Genomic DNA, 26,992 nt, shown 5'->3' on the forward strand with positions numbered 1-26,992 from the left:
GCACAGGACCAACAGGGAATTAAATAGGACCACATCTGCTGCCCATATGAAATTAATCGTTCATGTAGCTGAGACAAATATTTCATCTACCAGTTTTATTTTGCCCTGTCACATTCTTGGCTGGTCTTTTATCTTGGAATTGTCTTTGTTAGATGTCTAAATGTCTGACTCTCCACAACCAAATCCCCCTTTTGCATAAAAATATCATCAGAATCTAAAGTACAGATGTAAATATATACCAAGAGAGAATCTCAGCTCTCCTCTCATGCACAGTTCCCTGTGTAATAAAATGTACAATTAAAAAAAAAAAACAAACCTGTGGCTTGCTTTGCTATCCATCCTCACAAGTGAAAACCTGATGCTGTATACCATCATACAGGTACAGTATATATTATTTCTTTTGTCTTGACTTCTGTTTTTCGTGCTTGTGCGGCACAGACAGTTGCTTACACTTCACATCTGTATTCATCTGTATTCATCAGTCCTACAGCCTCCCAGGGAAAGTGCTTGGTATGAAGAAATCCAATATGATTAAGACTATTATTGCTGCCTCTAATAGTTTTAGCGCTCATACCCTCTATTAAGGAAAACATTGGGTTTGGACCAGCACAAGTTTCTGGCAAAGGGGATCAGTCTGTGGGAAGTAACCACAGCTGAGTATGTGTGTATACAGTAGGTATGAGTTCTACATATGTAGGCACATATACACGTATCTGTGCTTCCCCCCACCCACATCTTTCTGCATGCATTCAAAACAGTGAGTGCGTGTTGGTGTACGCATCTGCAAAGCCCACAGTGGCTTAAAAGCAGACTTGGTCAGCCATGCTGAGGGTTTGTGGTCACTTTAACCAAGAGATCACATAATTGTGGCTTTAAATGGGCCACAAATCATCAAAGAGGCCACACCGATAGAGAGGAATGTTGAAGCAGACGGGAGGAGTACTGGATAAACAAGATTAGAACTTCTGCACTTTGTCTTGACTGGAAGGCAAATAATAAAACCCTTGGATGAAATGGCTCGTAGCAGAGATTAGTACAACGTACAGTGTTACACCTTTGAGTCGGAGTCAAAGTCACGGTTTAAGTCACCAGTTTGGTTTTCTGCTTTCTTCTTTTTTTCGGGTAAAAATTAGTGAAAATCAACTAAATACATCATATTTGTTCAGCTTAGGAAGCAATTTCAGTTAGTTTCCTGCCATTTATCAGTGTTCTTAAGTTTAATATCAATCTTAAGGCCTGTTCACACCAGGAAGCTGAGCTGCTAAAATCACTGAACCAAGTAGTCAGTTGGGCTGATCCTAGTCAGTCACAAAAGCAAACAGAGAGTCTCCCAAAATGTTGATTCTAGTCCAGATGAATGACGCGTTTTCTGAAAACGCTACTTCCAGATGAACCGAATCAACTTTTTGGGATTTCCTTACCTGCATGATTGAGCATGCATCAAAACAGAGATTCTCTTTCCTTTTTAGTCCTTTTACCTGCACATACACATTCATTAAAAAATATTGAAAATGGACTGTTGTAGTCAAGTAACAAGCATCGAAACCTTCGCTCATCTCTGTTCCTCTAAAATGTCATTCCATTGTTTTCTAGTGAGACAGCTTTTCAGATAGCACCATGTCTCATACACTTGTCAAACACACCCAGTCATACCACCAGCTAAGCAGAGGAGATTGCGTTTGACCCCAAGTTAATTGTGGACTCCTCAGTGCTGGTTATCTGTGACCAGAGCACAGTCCAGATAGACTTGACATGGGCAAAAACACTGACAATGACCATAGATGGGTGGCACAAATTGTCTGCACTAACATCCAAGAGTGGCTAGTTTTTATTTTGTAGACAGAAAAGAAGTGTTGTTCCTTTTCTAGGATGCATTAATAAGATCATCCTGCAAAAAGGAATCTCAGCCTGGTTTGGTTTCATCGTGTGGCTACAGCTGAAAGTCTAGGTTACGAGGCTAATGCAATTAGCCATAAGTAATCTACAGGGTGGGCCATTTATATGGATACACTGTAATAAAATGGGAATGGTTGGTGATGACCGTGCCAGTGAGGCAGCACGGTGGCACGGTGGTTAGCACTGTTGCCACACAGCAAGAAGGTCCTGAGTGCAATTCCACCATCAGGCCGGGGTCTTTCTGTGTGGAGTTTGCATGTTCTCCCCGTGTTTGCGTGGGTTCCCTCCGGGTACTCCGGCTTCCTCCCACCGTCCAAAGACATGCAGTTTAAGGGGATAGGTTAATTGGATAATCCAAATTGTCACTAGGTGTGAATGTGTGAGTGTGAATGGTTGTCTGTCCCTGTGTGTTGGCCCTGCGACAGACTGGCGACCTGTCCAGGGTGTACCCCGCCTCTCGCCCTATGACAGCTGGGATAGGCTCCAGCGCCCCCCCCCCCCGACCCTGGAAAGGATAAGCGGAAGCGAATGGATGGATGGATGGTTGGTGATATTAAAGTCCTGTTTGTGGCACATTAGTATATGTGAGGGGGCAAACTCCTCAAGATGAGTGGTGACCATGGTGGCCATTTAGGAGTCTGCCATCTTGGATACAACTTTTGTTTTTTCAATAGGAAGAGGGCCATGTGACACATCAAACTTATTGGTAATGTCACAAGAAAAACAATGGTGTGCTTGGTTTCAACGTAACTTTATTCTTTCATGAGTTGTTTACAAGTTTCTCTTTGTTCACAGCCATTGACATGTCGAAGAGGTTAACACGTGAGGAGCGGATCGAAATTGTGTTGATATCTGGTGAACGCAGTAACCGGGTCATTGCAGCAGATTTCAATGCAAGACACCCTACGAGACCACCCATCTCCCATGCTACAGTTAGCAAACTGCTTGCTAAGTTTCATGAAACTGGTTCAGTGTTGGATTTGCCAAAATGTGGGCACGAAGAAAACTGTCACTGATGAAGAAACATCAGTGGCTGTCCTAGCTTCATTCAGCAAGAGCCCACAGCGTAGCACTCGCCGCATGTCACTGGAGAGTGGCATTAGTCGAACATCCCTTCAGCGGATATTAGCTACTCACAAATGGCACCCTTACAAACTCCAGCTACTGCAGCATCTCAACGAGGATGACCCAGATCGGCGCACAGATTTTGCAGAATGGGTAAAACAAAAATTGGAACAGGACCCTCAGTTCACGCAGAAGATTTTGTGATGAGGCAAACTTTTATGTGAATGGTGAAGTTAACAAACAAAACCACCGCTATTGGTCTGACACTAACCCACATTGGATGGATCCCTCCAAGACTGTTGGAACAACAAAAGTGATGGTTTGGTGTGGTATATGGGGTACAACGATAGTGGGTCCATTCTTCATCAATGGAAACCTCAAGGCCACTGGATATTTGAAATTGCTACATGATGATGTGTTTCCTCTTTATGCACTGAAGCTGGCACATTCCTGAGTTTTTCCAGCAAGATGGTGCACCACCACATTATGGGTGCCAGGTCCGAGCATTCCTAGATGAACAGTTTCCTGGAAAGTGGATTGGTCGTCGTGGGCCAGTTGAATGGCCCCAAGGTCTCCGATTTGACCCCTTAGACTTTTATGTTTGGGGTCATCTGAAGGCAATTGTCTATGGTGTGAAGATACGAGATGTGCAGCACCTGAAACTACGGATACTGGATGCCTGTGCTGGCATTTCTCCTGCGGTGTTGCTATCAGTGTGTGAAGAGTGGGAGAAGAGGGTTGCATTGACAATCCAACACAATGGGCAGCACATTGAACACATTTTATAAGTGGTCAGAAACTTGTAAATAACTCATGAAAGAATAAAGTTACGTTGAAACCAAGCACACCATTGTTTTTCTTGTGACATTACCAATAAGTTTGATGTGTCACATGGCCCTCTTCCTATTGAAAAACACAAAGTTGTATCCAAGATGGCCGACTTCTAAATGGCCACCATGGTCACCACCATCTTGAGGAGTTTGCCCCTCACATATACTAATGTGCCACAAACAGGACTTTAATATCACCAACCATTCCCATTTTATTACAGTGCATCCATATAAATGGCCCACCCTGTACACGCAATATTTAGAGTATAGGCAAACATCCTTAACTCATAGAAACATGGAACTATTTCTCTTTAAAAGAACATTATGAGAAATAAAAATCAGACCAAATGTACTACAAATTCTTATTTTCTTTGAATACTATGCCCTAGTGGCAAATAATAATGATGCACATATGTTACATTAGGTATTTATAGTTAATTGTTGGATTTTTTTTGCATAGGAGCACAGTTTTGCCTTTTTATTTGTATTTCCATGTTAAATTTATGCTTTTTCCCAGATTTGTTACTGTGACGTTCAGATTTTTGCACAGTGTATAAATCTGTCTGTTCCCTTCAAGCACCTCTGCTGCTATGAACTTTTTAAAATACTCCGGGGGGGTATGAAGACCATGTGGAGGTGTGACACCCAGTCCACTAAGTGTGCACTCAGGGGTCTTAAAATATTTACTTCTTCAAGAAAACTTCCTTGGAAGGTTGCAGTTTGTTAGCCAGGGTTTATTTTCATCTGTGGTACTTAAATCACTAAATCTATTTGAGATAAACAAATGCGTAAATAAATAAAATTACAGCAAATTAGGAAACATTCTTATTCATTTTAACTAAAGTATTTTATAAAGTATATTATGAAAAATTTAAGTACTTTTGACAACATTTCATAAATTTTGCTTGCATTTGTTTATATATGCTTCAAATTGCACACCCCTGCACTGGAAGTGATGGAAATTTATACAGTGTTACATGACTGCATCATGTTCCTTAGATGACCCTTGGGGACTTAATGAGTAATGAAGTAAGTGAAAGATTAAACTGTATATGGAATATTTTCCAGATCATTTGTGACATTTGTGTCACCATGGGCTCTTATGGGTTAGCTTTGTGGTGTATCATTGTCTATTTCAAATTACAAAATATGTTTTTCTTTAGTAAACTGTGAGGGATTGGGAAATCTTTTCCTCTTTCGGGGGAGGGAGAGCTGAAGTTAGTTCTCACAAGTAAAGCAACTAAGAAAATAGTATTAGAACTAAGAAAATACATTTTTTGCCATTTTAAATAGTGCTCTATGTATGCCTTTGCTCTAAAGTAGGAGAAGTAAAGTCCCCAATTTGGTCGTGAAATTGAAGCTTGTGTATTGCAAAATAATAAAGGCATTATGACAGACACAACAACAGAATAGTATTTGGTTAAAAAAAACAAGGAAACATTCCCACAGGCACATCACAGGTAGTAGGTTAAATTTAAGGGCACAGGAAAGAATTTCCTATCAAAGCTGCTGTGATTTTCTGGAGCTGTTTATTTGCCTTATTTTATCTTAAGACGTCATTTGCCCTCCCTGTGTTTTCCCCATATTTTTTCTGAACCTATTCTTTTTCGTATTATCATTTATTTATATGTATATATGCATTACTGGCATTGTCTAAACATACAAGAGTCTCTTTTTCCACACCAAGCTCTCAGCTCTCATCTCACCACACACCCTGCTGGGCCAAAGCCTATCTTAATTAACACTGGGATTTTACTAGATAATTGTTGGTTTAGTAGGACCTACACGCTGGTTTTGACAGTAATTAAGTGTTGAAGTTGAGGCTGTGGCCCCGGCGCGTTAACTAAAGCGAGAACGCGTCAGAAAAAGATGATGTTATCGACTCGGGGTTAACTGAAAACGATATCTGTCATGGTCAGTTGAGTAGAAATTGAGCCACATCAAGCAGTGGCACAGTCTGTGTGTGTTTATATGTTCTCCTGCATGCCTGGGTCTGAGCCAGTGACCCAATCGTTAGTGTGGTTATGGGTGAGTAGCCGTGGTTTCAAAGGCTCCACACAGACACATACACACAAGGGGCTTGCTGACAGATGCTTTACACAGTTCAGGGTTACAACAGAAGAATAGAAAAGAATGATTGTACCCTGTCCACCGCCACCATTGTTGTGAAAATACCATAACAGGCAACTCAACACACACTGGTATAAACATACATGCACATTCAAACAGATGCTACACCTCAACAACTGTTTAAAAAGCCCATTGAGAGGCACTGAAGTTTACATTTAGAACAAAAGGGACAAGTTAAAGAACGTGGACCATTTCAAAATAATATCCGCCCCTCTTTTTTCCTAATCACTTTAGGTCACTAACATTTTCTCTACTCACCCCCGGGCTGTCTATCCTCTCTGCCCACATAACCTCCCCCACTCTCATCAGCACCCCCACCTGGTTCATTTCAGGCCAGGCTGGCAGTGGCTATGGAAACGTTCCAAGAAGGTGGCTGAGTCAACAGAGAGCCACAGAGGCCCTTCTCTCAACCTTAGTCTTTGGGGGGTGAGATGGTGGAGTGAGGCAACCTCAACTCCCTGAATGAACGAAGAGGAACGGGTGAGAGCAGGGAAAGTGTTTGTTAGATTTTAAAGAATTATGGAAAACTAAATGTTTTGTTTTTGCAATGCTGGCTCATGTTACTTTTAAAGTGATTTGAACGACCTCAAAAAAGCCAAATCATCAGGGTTAAAGCTCTTGGCAAAAACGTAGGATTTCCGTATTAGAGAATGTGGCTTATGGTGTATGTCAGTGCTCACCTCAAGACTGAGTTGTTTCCCTTTTCACAATTTGTCATTTCCCGCAAAGAGACTTTGTATGACCTACATTAAGTTTAGTATCTCTGTGGAAATTGATTGTAAAAATACACTTTTTCTGTATTTTGTATATTTGCAGGAAATTAAAATAAGCACAATTTTAACGTGACACACACTCCAATATAGCCATCCATCCATCTGCTTAGTTGTAATTGGATCAGGCTAAGTAGGTTATTTCAGACGTCTTTCTCCTCAGCAATGTTTTCCAGTTCGTTTTGCAGGATCTCAAGATGCTCCCAGTTAAAGCTCAGGGTGTTGTCTCACCAGGAGCAGACTAGTAAACCACTAGGCAGATGTCACGAAGAAGGCATCCAGATCATCAAGCTACATCAGTTGGATCCTTTAGATGCAAAGCACCTCACCCCACTGTCAGATCTCCTCACGCTTTCTGTCGCTTTCACAGGGCTGACTGCTCTCACTGAAAATTCTCCCTGCTCGTTTCTGCAATGGCATTCTTAGAGTCAATACAGCTCATGGCTATACTGTAGATGAAAAGCTAAGATCAGTCTTCAGTAAAACAACACCCATGATTTCATGCTAACATGGTAACCTAACGGGGCTGAACTTTATATCTCTGGTTGTTATTGAAGTTTACATATCCCATGATTCATCACATGAACATCAACTGAAAATGTAGGTGAGGACAAGACCAAATGATTAAGTCGGAGTAGGGAGAAGAAGAAAAATGTAACACACATACAGTACGAGTGTGACTACTCCAAGTGTATATCATAATTATCAGTGTCAGTGTTAGAATTCACTTTGTCTCACAAATACACACATACATAAATAGAGCGGAATCTCGCGATGGGTGATACAGACACATGTTTATCATTGAGGGGATTGGTTGGATTCCTTTCATCTGAAAATGGCTGCCTGTTCCCTCGCTCCAGACCTGACCTCTCAGCTGCCTTTATCTTCCTCTTGCTGTCTGTCGGTCTCTCTCACTTTCTCTTGAGCGCTCTCCTGCTCTCTGTCTCTTACATTCTCTTTAGTACCCTCTCACTTTATCTCTGTCTTATTTTTTGAGTTTTTTTTCCTCTCCAGTGTCTAATTCTGACCCTTTAACCTTAATCTGACTTTACGTCTGTTTTATTCCTTTTCATGTATTTCATTTTGTGTCTCCTTCTTTAGCCTCTGATCCATCTGCTTTTCATCTGAGGCCGGATAGATGAGAAGAGAGAGAAGCTGGTGGTTAAGGTTATGATGCAGTTAAGTGGGAGGTGTGTGTGTGTGTGTGTGTGTGTGTGTGTGTGTGTGTGTGTGTGTGTGTGTGTGTGTGTGTGTGTGTGTGTGTGTGGGAGGGAGGGAAATGGAAGGGAGTGGGGAGGGGGTGTTATCCCTTGCATTTCCAATCAGATTCCTAAATATTATTATCCCTGACTGATTGATGCCTGCAGACAATACGACTGTGTGATTGTGTGTGTGCAATTTACCCATCATCTTGGAGTGTGTTTATGTAGGTGCATTCCTGCATGCATGTGTGTGAAGAAATAAGTGAGTTATTAAGCTTCACCAGGGATGTTTGCCTTCTCATAATAAATGCACACAGATATTTGGCACGCTCCAACACCAACCCCCAACCCTCGCACACACACATGCACACAGCAGTTCTCAGTGCAATGAGCTGTCAGTCCCTGTTAGGCTTGGCATTCTTGTTAGCACGCGGTTTAGATCCCCTTTCAGAGGAGCTGAACTCAGGACCTTTTCCCCTCAGCACTTCCAGAGAGCGTTAGACGCCAGTGCTGGCAGAAAAGCAGCGAACATGAAGGAAAGAGGACAGACAGGAAGTGAGAGCCAACGAGCTCTCATGATATCGGAGAGTTTGTATTTAATCATTTGTTGAAATAGCTTCCATTCTGCGTGAGTTTTACAATTCCTGGTGTTCAGTCACAGTCTCAGAGCCCACTTCCATTTTCTGCTCAACTAATTGTGTCTTCACCCAAATTGCTGCAAGTTCACCCTTGAGTATATCAAAGGCCAGAGAAAGAAATGAAGCTTACCAAAGCACATTTACCTTGTGAATAATGTTACCTTAAGTTTCAATTACATTCTTTCCAAATGAGCCCCTGAAGAATCCACTGCTGATTAAAAAGAATTTATTTGTGTTTCTCTGGGAGACAAAGTGGACTAGAGTTCCTTTTTACAAGAGCCAGATCAGCAAGTCCACCTGGGTGGGCAGTGGTACCCTAAAAAGCCTGAATCCAAACCAGACATCCTTCAAAATGATTTCATCCACAGTTCCTCGCACACTGATGACTGCAAGCGATCCAAGATAAGCATCTGATTTGCGAGAAAAGTGATTCAATTGAAGGGAACATCTACCATCCCACAGACGTGCCCAAAAATCATTCCAAAACTTGGCATGCTCCCAAACAAAAAAAAAACAAAATCCCATCTCCACAGTCAAAGCTTAGCCCAAGTGAAGACAAATGGAATTCCTGAATCAACTTGCAGACTAAAATCAGACCTCGCATTCCGAATCTCTCTGTGGGTAAGGTGAGGCGTGAAGAGATGTGAGGGCTTTGAGGATTCAGGATTCTTTATTTTTTCACACATAAATAAGGATACTGACAAAATTCCACAAACTGATGGATTCAATGTGATGTCGTACCCCCCCAAAAAGAATTAAGTTAATTTACTTTAAAGCCCTAAACCTATCAATTTCCACAATATGTGCTTTAGTAAACACCTGATAACACTCCTTACTATACACAACACAAGTAATATGGAGAGTAAGCAATTTAGAAACGGTTGCATAAAAATCTAAATATAAAGGTAGAATTACATAAAAAACAAGGAACTAAAGTTCAGAAAACTTAACAAAGTTTCTCTTTAAGAATCTGAAAAATCAGAAACCAAGAAAAAACAAAGACAACTTTTTCACTTTTAGTTTTCTTTCTTTAGCGTTTGATTTTTTTCCCATCCTCTTTCCCATCTTCATCACTCTAATCTTCTCTTCACATGGTTTCCAGCTTTTGTTTGAGTCAGGGGCCATTTTATGTAAACACCAGCAGGGATGAGGTAAGATAGTGTAGTTTGTGTGGTACTGTATATATGACCTGACCAGTTCCTTTCTTCAGAAATCCTCTTCTGATGAACATTAAAAAAAAATGGATTCTGGCTGTCTTTCAGTTTTTAAACATTTGGAATGAAGCAGCGTGCTATTCCTCAAATATGCCATTTTATGACACAAGGGTCAATTAAATAGTTTCCAGATTCATTTGTTGTTCCTTCTTCTGTCTTATATCATTTGTAGCATTTGGACTCAATTGCTCATTATAAAAATCTATTGATCATGTTCCAATTTCATGACTTTTTGAACGTTTCTTGCAGAGATGCATGACGCAGATTTACAATTAACAATGTTCTCATATACAACAGCAATTCCATCACTGCTCCCGTTTGTATCCAGAACTATAATAAGTGGGCGATGTTTCAATCACCTGTTAGAAGCATACAATCCAGTTTACTGCTAATAATGATATCATTAATAATGAAAGTCTTACTTGCTAGATGTAATATGGAGTCACAATGGTATTAGTGGACTGAGACAAGGTGAATTTAATGTGCACAAGAGCAGCAGGTCGTTGCTTACTGGCTTGTTGTTACTGTCTGGTCTGTTGTTAATTATTATCTTAATATGATAAAGTGGTTTGGGAACATTCTAAAATGATGTATTAGCAATTGTAAACTGTGAGAAGTTCAAAGGATCAAAAATTGTTGGTTCTTGTCATAAAAGGACGAGCTCCCAATGTGGTAATTTATAATGTTTATAGAGGGTCCTATCACCACATGAGAGGCAGTTGGAATAAGTGAAAACCGATTAGGGCTGGCATCAAGATCCAGATGATGTCAGTATCTGCAAGGGATCGATGTCTGCCAAAAGCACAGACTTCATTCTGCTGTAAATGCTCAATTTTAGAAAGTGTTTAGCTAAAACAACTTGTTTTAGATGTTGAAATGCTGCGCCAAGGCCTAGTATAAGATAAACAAGTAGTCTTTCGAACCGTGAATCATGAAATTACTTTAGTTCAATAATAATATGGAGCTGGAGATTATTGTAAAAGGTTCTCTTTGACAGATATGACATGAGTTTTGTCTTGCTGTAGGAAAATCAATGGTGGACTCACTATCATGAAGGAAAAGATTCGATTAAACAAAAGTTTAGTCTAACTGCAGAAAAAGGCAAGACAGTGGCACTCCTTTTGACCAGCAGACTTTCTTTTATATTTGCATTGGACAGCACTTGTCAACAGCATATTCACTCAAGTTTAGTCTGACTGAGTGCATAACCAGCCGGCTGAACAGACATCTATAGATAGAAGAGCATCACTGGCAATTACGTCTGTGATTTCCACATAATTGAAACGTCATTTGTGTCAGTCTCAAGCAAAATACCAAGACCTCAAGAAAAATATTGAGGCATGACCAAGATAAATGAGGTTGGAGTCAGAGAAAACACCACAATGTTAAAGCTGTGATCACTAATAGCACAAAGCACAGGATGAACTTGAGTCCTGCAGCTGTACAGTGACTGGGCAGCAGCGCCGCAGCAGTGGTCAGCTGGGACCCCTTGTCCAAACATTGTAGTCACTCATCCTTTCTCCATCCCTCCCATCCTTCAGCATATCCCTTCATCCATTCCCCCATCCCACTAAATACCCTGGCTGTTAGCAGGCATTAAAAAGCCATTCACACTGCTCTCAAGTGCATAGGTTGGCCGTCACCACGACTCACTACAGAGGCTTTGAGGGGCCCTGGCCTCTCTCTCGCTCTCTGTCTTTCTCTAACTCTCTTCCTCTATGTCTCTCATGTGCTCTCCCCTTTGCATTTTGGCAAGCTGATAAAATAGCCTTGTGTTTCCATTCCAATACTCACTCGCTCTCCATGAGCTTTTCACAAAGATCTAGCTTTTGACTGTCAACAATGGCATGCATGCCTGCACCGCATGTCTGTCAGGCTCCTGTCGGCTGCCCCAGGCACTGACACTATTACCTGTGAGAATCAGCAGCAGAAAAACCAATCAAAAACATTGGATTTGTTCATGTCAATCCAGAATTGGCTCACACTGAGAGCAGACCATATTTTCTGTATTATCAGATTCTGTTATGTTTCATAGCAACGTGACGATGGAGGCCTCATCCATTAGAAACTGTTTATTGTGACGGTGTGTTCATTTGTTCATCACTGACTGATGTTTTTTTAACACTGATACAGATGTCAGGAGGATTCAGAAAAAAATCTGAAAACTGTGCCCTGTGTTGCACAGTACTAAAATATCCCATTTCTGTTTTGGAGATTGTGAGTGAACTCTTTCAGGGAGTGCTGGAAAGGGCAAAAATCCTTCAATAACAAACCTCTGCTCTGCGTCAGTCATCTCTATCAGAGGATAGGTGGTCTGTAAATACAGTATTTCTAAAGCAATTTATTATTATAATGATTTATATTATATGTGCTAATCTAAAAATATGGAATAAAAAAGTAATAAATGACAGAAATAGCAACTAACTCTGTCTAACAACAATTAAATCACAGTCTGGACTTTGTAATAAACTATCAATTTAGCAGGCTTTAATTACATTAAATATATCATTTGCAGATGCTTATCAGTTCACTATAATAGCAAAAATAATATATTTTATATTAATATAAAGCATTATAAGGAATTTGAGGAGCTGTCCTAAAAAGAAATAAGTAGAACATTTTCCATTCTAGTAGCTGTTAATACACTAGACATTTAAAACATGTGTAAATAATTCTAAACAAGTTAAAACGCCATTTTTTTAACTCCTGTAAGTAATGGCTTATTAGAAAGCGGTCTCAGAAAAAAATAACACAATCTTACGCTATAAGACAAATGTGGATTTACACAAACTAGACACCTGCGGGAAATGAAAGGCCCTTTCTAGCTATGAAAGGGAATATACATGTAAAGGGTTTGTTTTTTTAAGGGCAAAATACTATGGCCACCCACATTTGGTGGTATATTATGTGATGTTGTTACTACCTGAAGGCAAGTGGTTTGGCACTGAGTTGACAGGGGCATCAGAAACCAATAACTGCATGTGCTTACACATCGACTTTCTTCAGCCAAGTTAAACTCCTGTATCTGAATGGGCTCGTACAGTGTGTCCATGAGATTTCTTTGCGGCTCTTATTCTACCTAACAGTCTTTGATTGTCTGTCTCCTCAGCTCAGCTCCAGGAATGCTTACTTGTGCATCATCTCTCTGTTCCCACAGTCAACTTTAGCTGAGAGCAGTGCTCAATGGGGCAGTTCCTTTACATTTTTGCAATGAACGGTTGGTATTTCAGTGTCAATATTAACTTTAACTGCTGATGATGGCAATGTCTTAAAAATTAAATGTAGTCTCCCAGTCTACAACTAATAGTAACTTAAAAGTGATGTATCACAGTAGAACAGGGAGCCTCTGCATATCTGTTTGTTATAGAATGTGGTCAAGCTGGTAATTACATTCATTTTGTTTGTGATGTTAGCATCATTCAACCTCATAGATTTGAAAAAGAAATTTGGAAATTCCTCGACTGTAGTTGCTGCAGGACTTAACTGTAACTTTTATATAGGAATATAACCAGAATACAACTACTTGGCAACCAGCTGAGGCATGTCACGTCCCCTGTTGCGTTGACTGAGTTTCACTCATTGGTGCAGAATAGTTATTTGCAAACCTTTGCCAATCTGAAAGTGACTGCAGTCAGACCAAGTCGGACCCCAGTTGTTTAGAGTTGGCCCCCACTTGGCAACCTGTGCAATCACTATGCAATTGAAAGTGGTCGTGCAGAAGTTGGTGGTCTGGCACCCTCAAACCTCAACCCTGAGAATCTCGCACACTCAAGTCAACAACCAGTTGGTTGGTGTAATTATTTGTAATCTGTCTCTGACAGCCGAACAAATCCAGTGGAGTCACGAGGCTACCACCGATTTTTCCTAGTCGCAATGAGGTTGCCGTCCTATTTTTGTTCTCGTGTGAGTGAGCCATAACCAAAATTACTGTGGTCAGATGCCCCAAAACTGCAGTGTGGTTATCCCAGAGAGGACATTGTTTCTGTGTCAAACACTGGTGCAACCGGGCCCTCTATTGCACACCAGAAAATGTTTATCATATTACTGAAGTGAAAAATTCATACGTCCGCATTTGAACGACAGTTTATTTGGCTGTGAAACGGCTGCGATGAGAAAGACATACGAAATTCACCCATGTATAAAGATGCATGGGGTTTAGATTTAAAACTCTGAAAAAAGGATATAAGCTGGTATTGGGAATGAGCTGCAGACTTAATATGAAAGTTTTTAAAATACTAGGCTGATCACACAATGAACTTCTGTTGAGTTTCTGCAGTGGTGGGCTTTATGGCAGTGAGAGCAAGGCTTGTAATCTCCAGTGTGCTTAAAACCACACTGAACCTCTGGAATATATGAGTACAGTGCAGACATAATTCAATTTAGTGAATGAAAATGAAGCATTGCAAGTCTTTGTGTATGGATGCATATGTTGGTATTAATATATGTGTGTGTAACTGCGCATAAAGACTGCCCGAGAACTCTAGACATTTCCCAAGTGCCCACGACAACAAATTTGTCTGTGACAAAGTCAACTGCCCCACCTGTTCACCATTAATATAGGTTTTACTCCATCAAACCATTTCCCACACAATCCCACATCTGTGATTCACACAAAACACACATTCACCTCCGCAGCCCCTCAGGCTGACATGTTTCCCTGCTAATCTGTTTGCACAACTCTGGTGTGACCACAGGCCAATTACACATCGTCACATGATGCACACCCACAAGAGAGACCAAGGAAGAAAAATGAGAAAAAGAGCCACCCACTGAGAGAGACCCTCTTTGTCAGCTTCTTCCCCTTCCCACTCACCCCAAATATTCTCCTGGGCTTTTTCCTCAATCCTCACTGTCCTCTTGGTTCTCTCAGTTAAACCATCCTCTTCATCTTCTGATCTCCCACACCAGTTTTGTGGCTGTAATTACAGCTGCCCATCATTTAGGCTCTCCCTAAACAACGGCACCCCTCAGAGACCACAGTCCTGCTACATAAATTTGATTTCTCATCTCATTTACGTTCTGTAAACTCTGCCATATGTTTGATATTATATTTAAACTGTTCCAGTGGATGCCAAGAAAGTGTGTGCCTTGGGAAAGGTAGAAAACTTTGCTGTAAAAACGGTGCAAGTGACTGACAGGTGAAATTAACCGTGATGTGAAAGAACACTTCAGGGGGAAAAAACAATCAAAAGCAAAAATGGAGAAGAGAAAGTTACTTCACAGCAGCATCCAGTTTTTTATTGTTGTCTTTTATTTTGGCACAGGGGAAGCTGTCAAGTGTAGAAAGTATTCCTTTGTTACTGTTGCCGTTCTCTCTCCAGCACCATCAAATTGAGCATTTTTATTTTCCTCTTCACTCCCTCTAGTTTGAATTCGTGACATGGAGACTCCTTTGCCTCCTGACTCACTGGGTGTCCCTATTCCTTCAATTTTCTCTTTCTTCATAATCGCCTTTTCCATGCTTTTCTTTCTTTTTGCCCTTTCTCCCGTGATAAGGATTGACCGGGTCAGACGTTAGCAGCAGGGCAGCCAATTTTTATTGTATATATATATATATTTATTATCCTTTTTACACACCAAAAAACAGGACAGGAATTTCTCTATAAGCTTGCAGAACGAGAGCCAAGGAGTTCAGCAAATTATTTGGAGATTACGTTCACTTTCATCATTGTCCCAATGCTGTACTTACCTGATAGAAAAGAGAAATAATCCTCATCCATTCATGTACTTCTTAAACAGCTTATCTTGTTAAACCCAAACTTGCAAAGGCTACCTGACTCCAGCCTGCGTCGTTAGATAGAACTAAAAATGTCATGTTCAACTGCAGTGTGAGGGGCACGGAGAAGGGGTTACTGGGCCTAAGGCAAAGGAATGGGGTCATCCAGAGGGCAAGTGCAAGGCCAACCTAGTCCTTCAGTCAGTCTGGCTCAGGAAAAGTTTTGCGAACTCTAACTGGAAGATGGAACAGAGACCGAAATCTCATAGGAAAACAGTATATTTATTGATCGGATGCTTATGGTCTTTGTTGAAAGCTAATTTTTGTATTTTACTGGTATAATCTATTCTAACGAGGTGCAGAATTTGAAACAGAAGCAGATAAATCCCGATGACTCGGTTTGGCTTGGAAACTACTGACAGTGCCTGAATTTTACATATGTACACCACTACAATAAATTTGAAATGGTGCAAGTGAAGTGCAGACTCTTGGTTAAATTTATGGGTGCAAATAAACCCTCTAAATGCTGTTTTACAGCTATTTCAAAGGTATTGCTGTTACTTTGTACACAGTTCCCTCTATTTTAGGGATTAATTTCCAATTGCATCATTTCAAACTGACGATGGTGTAAAAAACTGTGAAATCTGAGTCAGCATCCAAAGATTTCACCTAACTGTATACATGGGTTCAGGTGTGTTATAAAAATACAACTCAAAAAGGTGGTTAGTAAGGACAGACTCACGCACACAGTCTAGATACTTTTGTTATGGGTAACAGAAAGGAACCCGGCCACAGTTCTGTGAGTGGCTGAGAACAGATTTGCAATGGCGAGAAGAAAGTTTGGACAGAAGGTAGCATTTTTCAAATTAGTGGCTAAGCTTAGTTTGACCTGTGGAGCTCAGTGTTTGTGCTTTCGCTTATCTCTGGGGTAATCTATCCCTGCAAAATGTTGTTAACAACACTGCAGACCAGAGCATCTGCAGTGTTGTTAATGGTACCGGATCTTTTCTCCTGCTTCCCTGCTTTTTGTCTTTCTTTCCTGCCTGCTTGCCTTTCTGATTATCTGCTTTCTGTCTTGTCTGTTTATTTACCCTCTGGTCCTTACCGCTAACTTACTTCTTGCATGTTTTTCTCTCTGCTGGTTTCCGCTTCAGCTCAGAGGTACTCTTCTAGAGGTGTGCAAAGGGAGTAACTGTATCCAACTGTTCAAGGGATGATAGGACTGTAGGATTTATGTGCTCCCTATTAAAGTTTATGAGTGGAGCCTTGCTTCAAGAGAGCCAACTGGTCGTTTCACCTCGGCTGAGAGACATTCTCAGTCTGAGACAGAAAAAATTGCATCAGAACGAAATTGTTCTGTTATTTGTTTTGTTTTTTCTGACAAAAACATTACATAACTTATAATTTTATAATTTTCATTCACTACAACCCTGAACTTTTCTACACAAAACCTGACTGATGTGCATACAATGACACAAGGATCTCAGAAAATAAACAGTCCTTAGCCTGACAGCTCTGTGGTACGAAGTCTGCGAGATGCTCTCATGTTAGAACAGTGCAGGTAAATGTCTTTTGAATTCACAGAAGCAAACTGTAATCATGTCCCCTGCCTCCATTATGCTAATCAGAGAGCTTGACTATGTTTTTGAAGCGGCTGAATTTTCACAGACAGGCTCATTTGATGCTTTATATTGTTCTGCTTAGCTTACAAAAATGCCACTGTTGTCAAGGAGAGCCGCTCAACTGCCGTCTTACATCTACATTATTGAATGGAGGTAATCTTAACTCTCACAGGTCACCTACTCGCCTTGAACCAGAAAGTTGGTCTGTGAAAATTTTATTTTTGCTGCATACAAATGACTACTTTCTATATGAGACTTCTAGCAGAAGGAAATCTGTTTTACACTCCACAGAGCCAAGTGTGAATATGTGCCATGTGTGACGCACAGTATTGCCAAAAAATGACGTACATGTGTCCCATAAATCTGACTGGATAAACACATAAAAAGCGGGAGTACAAAATTATTATTTGACTTACAGGATAATGCAGGTAAAGGGTGTGAGAGTGAAAATGAGCTTGAACATGTTTTTCTATAGGGGGGTATAGAGAGGTGTGCGGTGGAGAGACAGGGTATAAGCAGAGCTGAAGTGCTCCACTGGGTTGTGTATAATGGGGACAGGGCATTGGGGGTAGAAAGGAGGAATGGGTCACATTAAAACTGAGTTCAGTGAGAGGGCTCCGCTAATGCTACCTAATCCTGACAAGCCTGCATCACACAACACACATTCATACACACAGTTGCTCCCTACTGGCACCTATTTATGATTGTTGGCCACCAGTGTGTGTGAGAGGTGTGTGAGGTATGTGTGGCTGATGTCACAGGCTGACTGAGAAGCTGAATTCATCTTGGACCACCAAGTATCTGACATGGAAAGTTGCATGCCATGGCACGCTGGCAATCTATTTTTCCATGTTCACCTCTTCAGGCTGATACTGACATGCCACATTGTCCGGTTAGTTAGTTGTCAGGCGCTACTGTTTACGCTTTGCATGTGTACGCACTTACGCGAGGCATTTTTATAATGTCTAATTAGATTTAACCCTCTGTGGTCCACCTTTCTTCTGTGAGGGATTCTGTTTTGAGGATAGGTTTTTTCTTTTTTTCTTTTTTTTTACTTTTTTACTAAACCAAAACTTACATTTATTTGTGGAGGCACACATGTGACATGAACCATGCCGCAGAACACAGGATTCTTTGCCTAAGCTAATTTGCAATGCCAATTCCTAGATGGGCATTAAATTTAGGAAGTGGTCTCTTTAAGGATGGCACTGTTCATATCTGAAGGCATACGAGGGTCAAAGAACAGGCTGATGGCTATAAAAAAAAAATGATAAGAGTCATATGTTATTCCTTTCACAGTTCCCAGATCTCAGCCCAGTTAAATATTTATGGGGGATTTGTACCACCATATTCAAAACATCAGGAAATCTCTTTTAAGAGAACTGTTTGTGGCACACTAAAGGTACCTTTAGAGCGGGTGGTTGCCCAACACTGGTAAAATCCTTGAGTTATGATAGAAACCATTATAAAATATTGTCTGAACCTTATACAACCAACAAATCTATTTTGTTTTCTGTTTTGTCCCATCTCGGCACGAAGATTAAAGATATGCATTAGGAAAGAACAGAATTATGAGAGAAATTTCTACAACAAAAGCATAGCTTTTTGCGCTGCACACACCCTGATCCTTAGATCTAGCAGGGCTAACCTGGTTAAACAAAGGTTATAAAACAACAATGTCCCAAAAGACAACAACATTCCAGAGGGGCCAAGTGGGTCTCTGAGGAAATCAGTCGGTCACATTCCTGCCTGTGATCAATCAGCCTCTGGCCCAGACAACCTGAGATTAACTTCAGCCACCCTGGAAACTACCTGTCCTTCCCATAGAAAGCAACCTCCAGTCTTATGCAAATCAATTTTCCCTTATTGTGATGAGAAAATATCAAAATTGTTGTGAATGTGTCTTTGAGTGTACCTCCCTGCAGGAAAGCAGTCTCAGCCGCCGCAAGATTTACTGCAATTTCCACAGTTAGGATGACAAAATAATTATAGAGAAGCTGACTATAGTGTGTGTGTGTGTGTGTGTGTGTGTGTGTGTGTGTGTGTGTGTGTGTGTGTGTGTGTGTGTGTGTGTGTGTGTGTGTGTGTGTGTGTGTGTGTGTGTGTGTGTGTGTGTGTGTGAGATCAGCAGCATTGTTCTGAGTGAAGAAGAGTGTGGAGTGAAGATGGATTCACAGTATGACATGAGGTCTCTACAATTTACCCTGACAGAAACCCTCATTTCTCCACCAAAGGGAGAATGTGGGCGAAGGAAGGAGGGAAGGCTTTGGCAAAATGAACTCAAAAGTATGGAAGAGCACTTCAACCTGCCGTGCTTAACTCACTGCCTCGGCTTAGCAACAATGTGGTGGAATCATTACCTCAGGTCTCTCAGGTACTCAGAGGGAGAAGGGACGTGAACTCTGTTGGAAGCAACAAATAGAGATACTGCAGCGAGTTAATAGACGAGCACATGGGTTTACAGGTTTTTTTGGTTAGACTGAAGTTAACAGTACGCTGTTGATTAATGAATCTTGTTCATAAGTCCAAGTTTTACAGATCCAAGGAAAAAAATCAAACCTGGAAACAAATGCGCTTTGGAGAGTTTGCTTAACTTTCTCAACTTAAAAGAAACACTGAAATTGTGGCACTTAAGTTCAGTGGACTGATTTTTGTAGCAGTAGTCTCCCATTAATTCTTGATTGCAGCCTGCTATTGAACACCACAGAAGAAACATTTTCTCTCGCAAAATGACTGTAAAAATACGAATCACGTACAAGAATTGTGATCTATTCTGTTGTCAAGCACGCTGCTCCTGTTTTCACATTGTCCACATCCTGCTTCTGTACCTCCCTCAGCCTACAGAGTTCTGGCCTGTACATAATTGTCTAAGTGCTTCTAGATGGCAGTGGGCGATTTGGTCATTTAGGGGCCTATTAAGTCATTAGTGCAGCAGAGGGACCGCCGTCTGCCTGCTGACAGGACCAGATGATCAGCCTGATATGTGTTGCCTTGCAGTTTTTCCAACAGATTCGCGCAGGTAATTATAGCTTCGATGTAAACCACCCTCAGATGTCACGCTTAAAGAGGGAATACACGTCACCAACATGCTTTAAAGACAATCTCTGTCTCTGCTTCACCTCCTCCTCCTCCTCCTTCTCTCCTTTTTCCACTCAGCCTATGCGTTTGGATTTGTGTGTGTGGATGAGCAATAGGTTAGAAGTGGGACAACCAGAGCCTCGGGACATGTCAGAGAAAAGGATAGGGAGTGAAGAAGAAGGCAGCAGAGACCCAAATAGAGTGAGGAGGTCAGAGGAAGTGAGAGTATAGTGCAAACAGTCATCCTCTGTGGCCAACACAATTTCTTTAAACCCAAACTTACACAGTGAATGTAAATATTTGGATATGGCTAAGGTTGGTTGTTACTTAATTCCACCCTTTAAGGATGTGCTGTTTAGGTGAACACGGTCCAAGGAACACAAAGCAAAGAATCATTCATCATTCGATATGACGCATGAGAATCTTATTTTGATTTCATTTCTGCAAACCTCGCCCAGCTTTTGGAGCCATTCATTACCCTGGGTTCTCAATATTATATTCACCACCCATAAATGCTCATCATCTAAGTGCCACGCACAGCCAAAAGCCTCAGTATCTCCACAGAAAAAGTCATTCCCTGTGGAAAGGCTCTATTTTATTTTTACTATTTCACTGCTTTTAAATCATTTTCAAAATTGCTGATTTGTATCAGTCTGAATTGGAAAACCAAACACAAATCAAATTTAATATCATATAAAGTAGTAGTGACTTATGGGAAAAGTCTAAGCACTGTTAAAAGGAATGTCTTTTTTCCCAGATAGACAAAAGTTTCACTTTATGGCCGCTGTGTGTAAACTCAGCGGTTGCTATCGTGTATTTTTTATTATATGTTTGCAAGCACATGTTGGAAAATCTTAATGTCATCACTTTGCACATTATTTTACCATAAAGAAATACATTGTTGTGATACTTTGGCCATCCCTCCAGGCCTGAAAGTGCCCCACTGTGACCACAGCATGTGTGAGGCTGCAGCGTCAGCACAGCAGAAAGCCTCAGGCTGATGTCTGCTCTAGAAGAGGAATGCCGCAGGAGCTGCACTGATTGAAATAGACACATCAGACTGTCGCTGCATCTGTAAACAGGGCGCCTCCTAATCGGGAGGAGAACACCTTCTTACTCAGAGGAAACTGGATTCACTAACCACCCTCCCATCTCATAATAACATTACCCAATCTCCTTTCAAGCCCTAAGGTGACGGCACTCGAATCTGCCACCGGTCATCTATCTCTCGCTCTCTATTTGCGCAAGTAAGTAGCTTGAGCTGATGGAAACTAATGGTCAGAGGTTGAACAAGGGACTCCATCAGACTGGTTTCTGTCTGCCTGCTCAGCAGTGCCCAGGCTGACCTCAGCAGACTGCCAGTCTCCTTACCGCTCTGCTGCTTGTGGCTCCGCTACCACCTCCCACCATGACCCATGACCCCTGCCCAGGAGAAAGGCGCCACCGATACGATGCAATTTCTCTTTGACATGGTCCAGTGGTCTTGGCTGCCAAGTGACCCAGGTAAAATAAATATTGTTGCTTATCACAGGCCAGTGCCACCACCAAATTTCCCAAAAGAAACGTTGCACTAAATCAATTTTTGTTCCATGTCCCAACTCCAAAAATGAAGAGACTCTAGGTGCAAAGCCAGTGGAGTTTGATGTTGTGCATTAATAACACATGTTACAGTTACTATTATAATGGTGATAGTGGCATTTACTTGATTAGTCATTATGTAATATATTTATCTACCCTTGCGGGAACAAAAGACATACAAAGAGTTTTGGCTATGCAGTGTACACTCTCTCTGCTGACTGCACTGTCGCCAGCCTTTTCCAATCTGTGCTGAAAGCACTTGGTACCGCCCAGCTGTCAACCTACATCGGCCTTCAAAGGACTGGAGAAGAACCATGCACCCAGCCTGCCTTTGTTTCCACAGCCTTAAACTGCCTCTCACAGAGATATCCACACCTCTCTGTCATCTAAAAAGACCAGAGAGAGGTCTCAGACAGACTGCACTCTTGTTAGACCACAATTGTCTAAAGAGGGTTCTGCTATACTTGATATCTCTCTGTCCCTCCCACGCTACCACAAACACCACCACTAAACAGAAGATTACTGCTTTAAACATGCCTCCTCCTCCTCCTATTCCAGAGAGGATGATATATTTGCTGTACCACTTTTCAGCCAAAAACGGCTTCCTCTAAATTCATGAGTCACAAAGCAGTGCTTCGAGACCACCCATCTCCCAGGAGTCCACTGTACTGGTACTGTAACAGTGGGACCGGGCCCTCCACTGAGATACCCACAGTGTGATAGGTGATAAATTATCAGTGATCACGTTTTTAAGAGCCTCTCTGTAAAGTCAGAGTTATGGGATGGTGTTAAAAATGTACTTTTTATTTGGGATCAAATTATCTGTGAGCCAGCCAGGTTTAGAGTAACTCCCATTTTAGCTCTCCCTTTGCTTATGTTTCAGATTAGCATTAGCAGCAACAAGATGCCGGTCACTCTCCATGCAACTCCTCTGCCGCCTTTCCCCTGTTTCTTCCTCCTTAGACAATGTATCTCTGACTTTCTCTCTCTGGTGTTTCACTTCTCTTTCCCGTGATTCCCACCCACGCATTTTCTGTTCAACTTTTGCTGTATCCATCCATCTGACCTCATCGCTGTTATAGTCAAGCGTAGAGGGATCCAATCAACCATAGTGTTCAGATTAAATCACAAATTATTATAATTGAGAATAATGGTTTCCATGTCAGTTTCAGTTCAGCTCTGGATTGTTCTCATACATGTCTGGAAGCAAGGGGGTTGGAAGCTCTGGAGTCAGCGGTGCCTATGTACAGGCTGGGTGAAATTCAAATTATTTGTGATAAAATTTCGATGTAATGTGCTTATCTGAATTTGAAAGCTCGTCATATGATTTTGTTTAAAGCCTTTTCATGGAAAAATACATCTCAAAGATTAAAGTAAAGTCAAGGTTCTTTAGAAACATAAATGCTATTTTCTAAAACTGGACGTGTGCTGCTTCTCAACCATGTTTGGGTGTAATTTAAGCAGTGTTGTTTTTAGGGGCAGTGACTGTCGCACTAAATGCAGATCAACATTAAATACACTAAAGACAGGAAACATGGAACCCTAAGGTAATAAGAAAATGACACCTGTACGGCACATAATAGACAAAATCACTGAAAAAAATTCCCAAAGGCATTAGCAATATTCTCTTCAGTACTGAGAAACATAGTGTGCCTGCCCTAGCTTATTTCTAGGGTTAGTAAAGCTCTCAGGCATGTGCAGGGCATGCAACGCGACTTTGACAGCGTAGTTAGGAGGTGCTGATGAAAGAGGAGAGGCTGGAAGTCCGCTGCGTCTCAAATTAGCTCCCGAGCCCTCCGTCCTCTCGCATGGAGGTTCAGGCCCTCACAGATTCTCTTGCATTACTCAGTGAATATGGATGTATGAACCTTTTACACGCACAGCGTGCCTTTGTGTGTAGGCAGTCCACGCAAACATGTGTGTGACTGTGGATACTTTGTGAACACACATGCAGATTTCTCATTTACAATTTTGTCAAAAGGCTGTATTAGGGAATAAAAACTATTAGATCATCTTACTCCTTCTTTTGAGGCTCAGTGGAGTTTTGTCTGGGAGCTCACATGCCTTGAAAAATGTTTTACAGCCTCTATTTTAAGTAAACTCCAGCTGACTAATTCTTTAAATAGAAACATATTTCCGTTGCTTTTTACATGATACAATCAATTAAAATTGCATATACACCCTGTGTTTTGCTGATCAAGTAATTTGGTAATTACACTCCTCTCAAATTGTAGTATGAGTTTAGGATTATTGCAGAGAGTTAGACAGACAGTCTGCATTAATAAATGAGAGAGAGCGCTCCTCTCTTCTCACCTTCTTCAGTGTGTTATTGTGTACTCTCTCACACCCTTTTTCCAGATTCAGCAGTTAAGTATGTTTGTGTAGTGAGGTGGAGGGACATTCATAACCATAAAGCTGTCTACAGCAGACATGTTTTAATCACTTCTTTCTCCTTATGTTGTCTTCTCCCACATTCTCAGTTTCTTTTCAGCAAAGGTGCAACATGCAGTATATGTGTATATATTTTCATGTATTCAGGAGGATAAACGATGCACCAACTTCACCAAATTGTTTTGTAATTTCTTTGGCTATTCCGGCTGTGTACACACAGGAAAATAAAGGCAAAGACAGTCATTTCATCCTCTTACCTGAGAGAAGTTGAGTCCATTGAGGGGATGACACTGCTCCTCCACTTGCTCAACTGCCCCTGTAGTCTTTCCCATTCGCTCTGCCTCTTGAGCTAGGAACAGGTCGAGCACTGGTGTCCCCCTGGACCGGACGTCCCATTCTGTGAGTGAGTTTACCATCAGCATTACCCACACAGGCCTCTTCCTCTCCCAGTTCCCTGCAATAGCATTGAACAGGTAGTCAGCATACAGGCCTCGGCCTCGCTGGTCAGCTGTCATCCAATAAGGCATCATGTGTTTGACGTAATCAAGATGGCGTTTGAGTCGGCGGTACAGATCTCGAGGTAGCAGGGTCTGCAGGTTTTCTCCATGGGGGAGTAACTGGCAGCTGGTCAGTTTGGAGATGGTCAGGGGATCAGTCAGGTCCAGCTCAAAGTAAACATTATTGCTGTCATGGAAAGCCTGCTTGGAGCTGTTGGGAATGAAGTCCCAGACTCGGGTGTAGGGCACGTGGATGGTACCAAATAAGTAAGAAGGTGGGTGAGGAGGTGCCCGCTTTACTCTCCAAAGGAAAGAGTTCATGTCACTTTGCTATAGAAAACACACAAAAAAGAAGAAGAGGAAAAAGATTTTAACAATAAACAGAAACAAAAACACCAAAACCATCATGTTAGAGCTCGCCTTAAAACTAAAAGTGACAGATTTTTCCTCTGTTGTGGTTTACTGGCTCTTGGGCTCAGGTCAACAAGTTAAAATTCAAAATACTATTTTAAAATTAAACCGCGGGAAGTATGAAGTCTAGTCAGCCTGGGGCTGTGCTGCAAGCACTTGCAGTCAGGGAGTTTATAGAGGGGCCTTCTGGGCTGTAAACAGACCCCCGTGTATTGTTGAGGTGCATACCTCGGTTGCCAAAGCCTCTTTCGGCCTGGGAAGCATTTTCAGGGCTGTGGTGCAAATATACTACACTGGAGCTCATAAAAGCCATGAAAGAAACCTGCACTCAATTTTGACCTCACTATGATACTTATATTTGGGATTTTACTTTCTTTTTTTAACATCGGGCATGAGGATGAAATGCTGACAGTCTCAAGTACAGCACTGATTTTGTCTTTAAGGTTTGTGTTACAGCTTTTTACTGTTGTGGTTGTCTTTATTAGAAAGCAATGTCAAAACTGAAATTAAATAATCACAGTTGTTCTAAATGAATATAAGGCTCTACTGCATTTAAGACATGTTTCTTATTAGCTGCTCTGCAAATGTGCTTTGCATGTGCTATGACTTTGATGTTGGCATTATTTAAATATGACAAAAAATAGCTTTTATAAACAATATCAAACTTCTGGCCTCTGAGACACAGTGCAATCAGGCATTTGAGGGATGAAACCCATTACTGTAAAATAAAGTTATTCTTAGAAAATGTTTATTTCTAAAATTTAATCAAGATTTTCTTCAGCTGTGCTCCACTGCAGACTGCCAACGCTGCCTTTGTCATTTCAACTTTTCAAATAGCGGTGCTCTTGTGGTATGTTTTTATAATCATCATAATTAATTGCAATTTACATACCGTAATTACTGGCACCAACTTGTGCTAGACAAAATAAATCAAAATGACCATATTTGATTTCAGGGCAAAATTCGGGTTTTTCAGATACACTGCGTTTGTTTCTGTGTTTCTAACCTCATTTTCACTTTGGCCAAGGCCACTCGTCTGCGAAGACTAACGGGAAAGGTTTGGAAGGGATTAATATCATATTTTGGAAGGGCGGAAACTAATAAAGCATTTTGCACGTCCACCGTTAACTACGTGTACTTGGGCCTAACCGTAAACGAAGACGTTTTGACGTGGAAAGTGAGACGGTGATCGTGTAAGACCTGAAAAGAGGCGAGAGCCTCTCTACTAAGGCAGCTTTGACTTTTCTGGCGAGCCTTGACGCACGGGGTTCCTTTTTTATGGGGGTAATTACTCTTAACAGAAAACAGAGACCACTGTACTGATGCATTAGAAATCACATGGAGCAAGCCTTCAGCCATATCTGACAACAGTACTATATAGGACAGCCTAATACAACAAAGTCTGTGATCTGTAAACGACTCCTTAATGATATCTTCAGCAACAACTTGCACACTCACGTGCCAAGTGTTTTGTTTTTGTTTTGTTTTGGACTGTTTCTGGGCTCTTGAGCTATGCAGTTTTCATGTGCTGTATTTATTTCCAACAAGAAAGAGTGTTGGATATGACTCTTGAAGTCACGATGGCCATTAACTTCCCCCCCGCTCTTTATGTCGAAAATGCAAGAAGTGGAAGGCAGACAGCCGGCTGGGCAAGCACAATAACCGAGCTGGAATATGTCTGGGCTGCACTCCGGCACTTCCTCACGGTCTGCGAGTTCAAGCCACATCCATAATTTTACCAATATACCCGATAAGTGTTTTAATAAGCCGCCACAGTACTGAAACACGATCACTTCTGAAAGGTCAGTGAAACTTTCCCAAATGAAGTAAGTCACCCGTGGGTGTTCCCACTTGCGTTTGTCACATAAACAGCCATAAAGTTGGCAAACGGTAACAGTTTCTCTTGGCAGTCTCCTTCATGTTAAGTCCCCACTCCACAGCTTTACTGCAGTAT

General features: G+C 41.4%; 1 protein-coding gene across 1 annotated transcript in view; it reads right to left on the minus strand.

Annotated features, from left to right (window-relative positions):
* The window catches only part of trabd2b (TraB domain containing 2B), a 72,773-nt gene that overhangs the window by 44,676 nt on the left and 1,105 nt on the right, over positions 1–26,992 (minus strand). The window contains exon 2 of the mRNA XM_031736053.2: positions 24,388–24,957. Coding sequence (XP_031591913.1) covers positions 24,388–24,957 — 570 coding nt within the window. The remainder of the gene's footprint in view (positions 1–24,387; positions 24,958–26,992) is intronic.

The sequence above is a fragment of the Oreochromis aureus genome, linkage group 23 (assembly GCF_013358895.1).
Source record: "Oreochromis aureus strain Israel breed Guangdong linkage group 23, ZZ_aureus, whole genome shotgun sequence".
Lineage (NCBI taxonomy): Eukaryota > Metazoa > Chordata > Actinopteri > Cichliformes > Cichlidae > Oreochromis > Oreochromis aureus.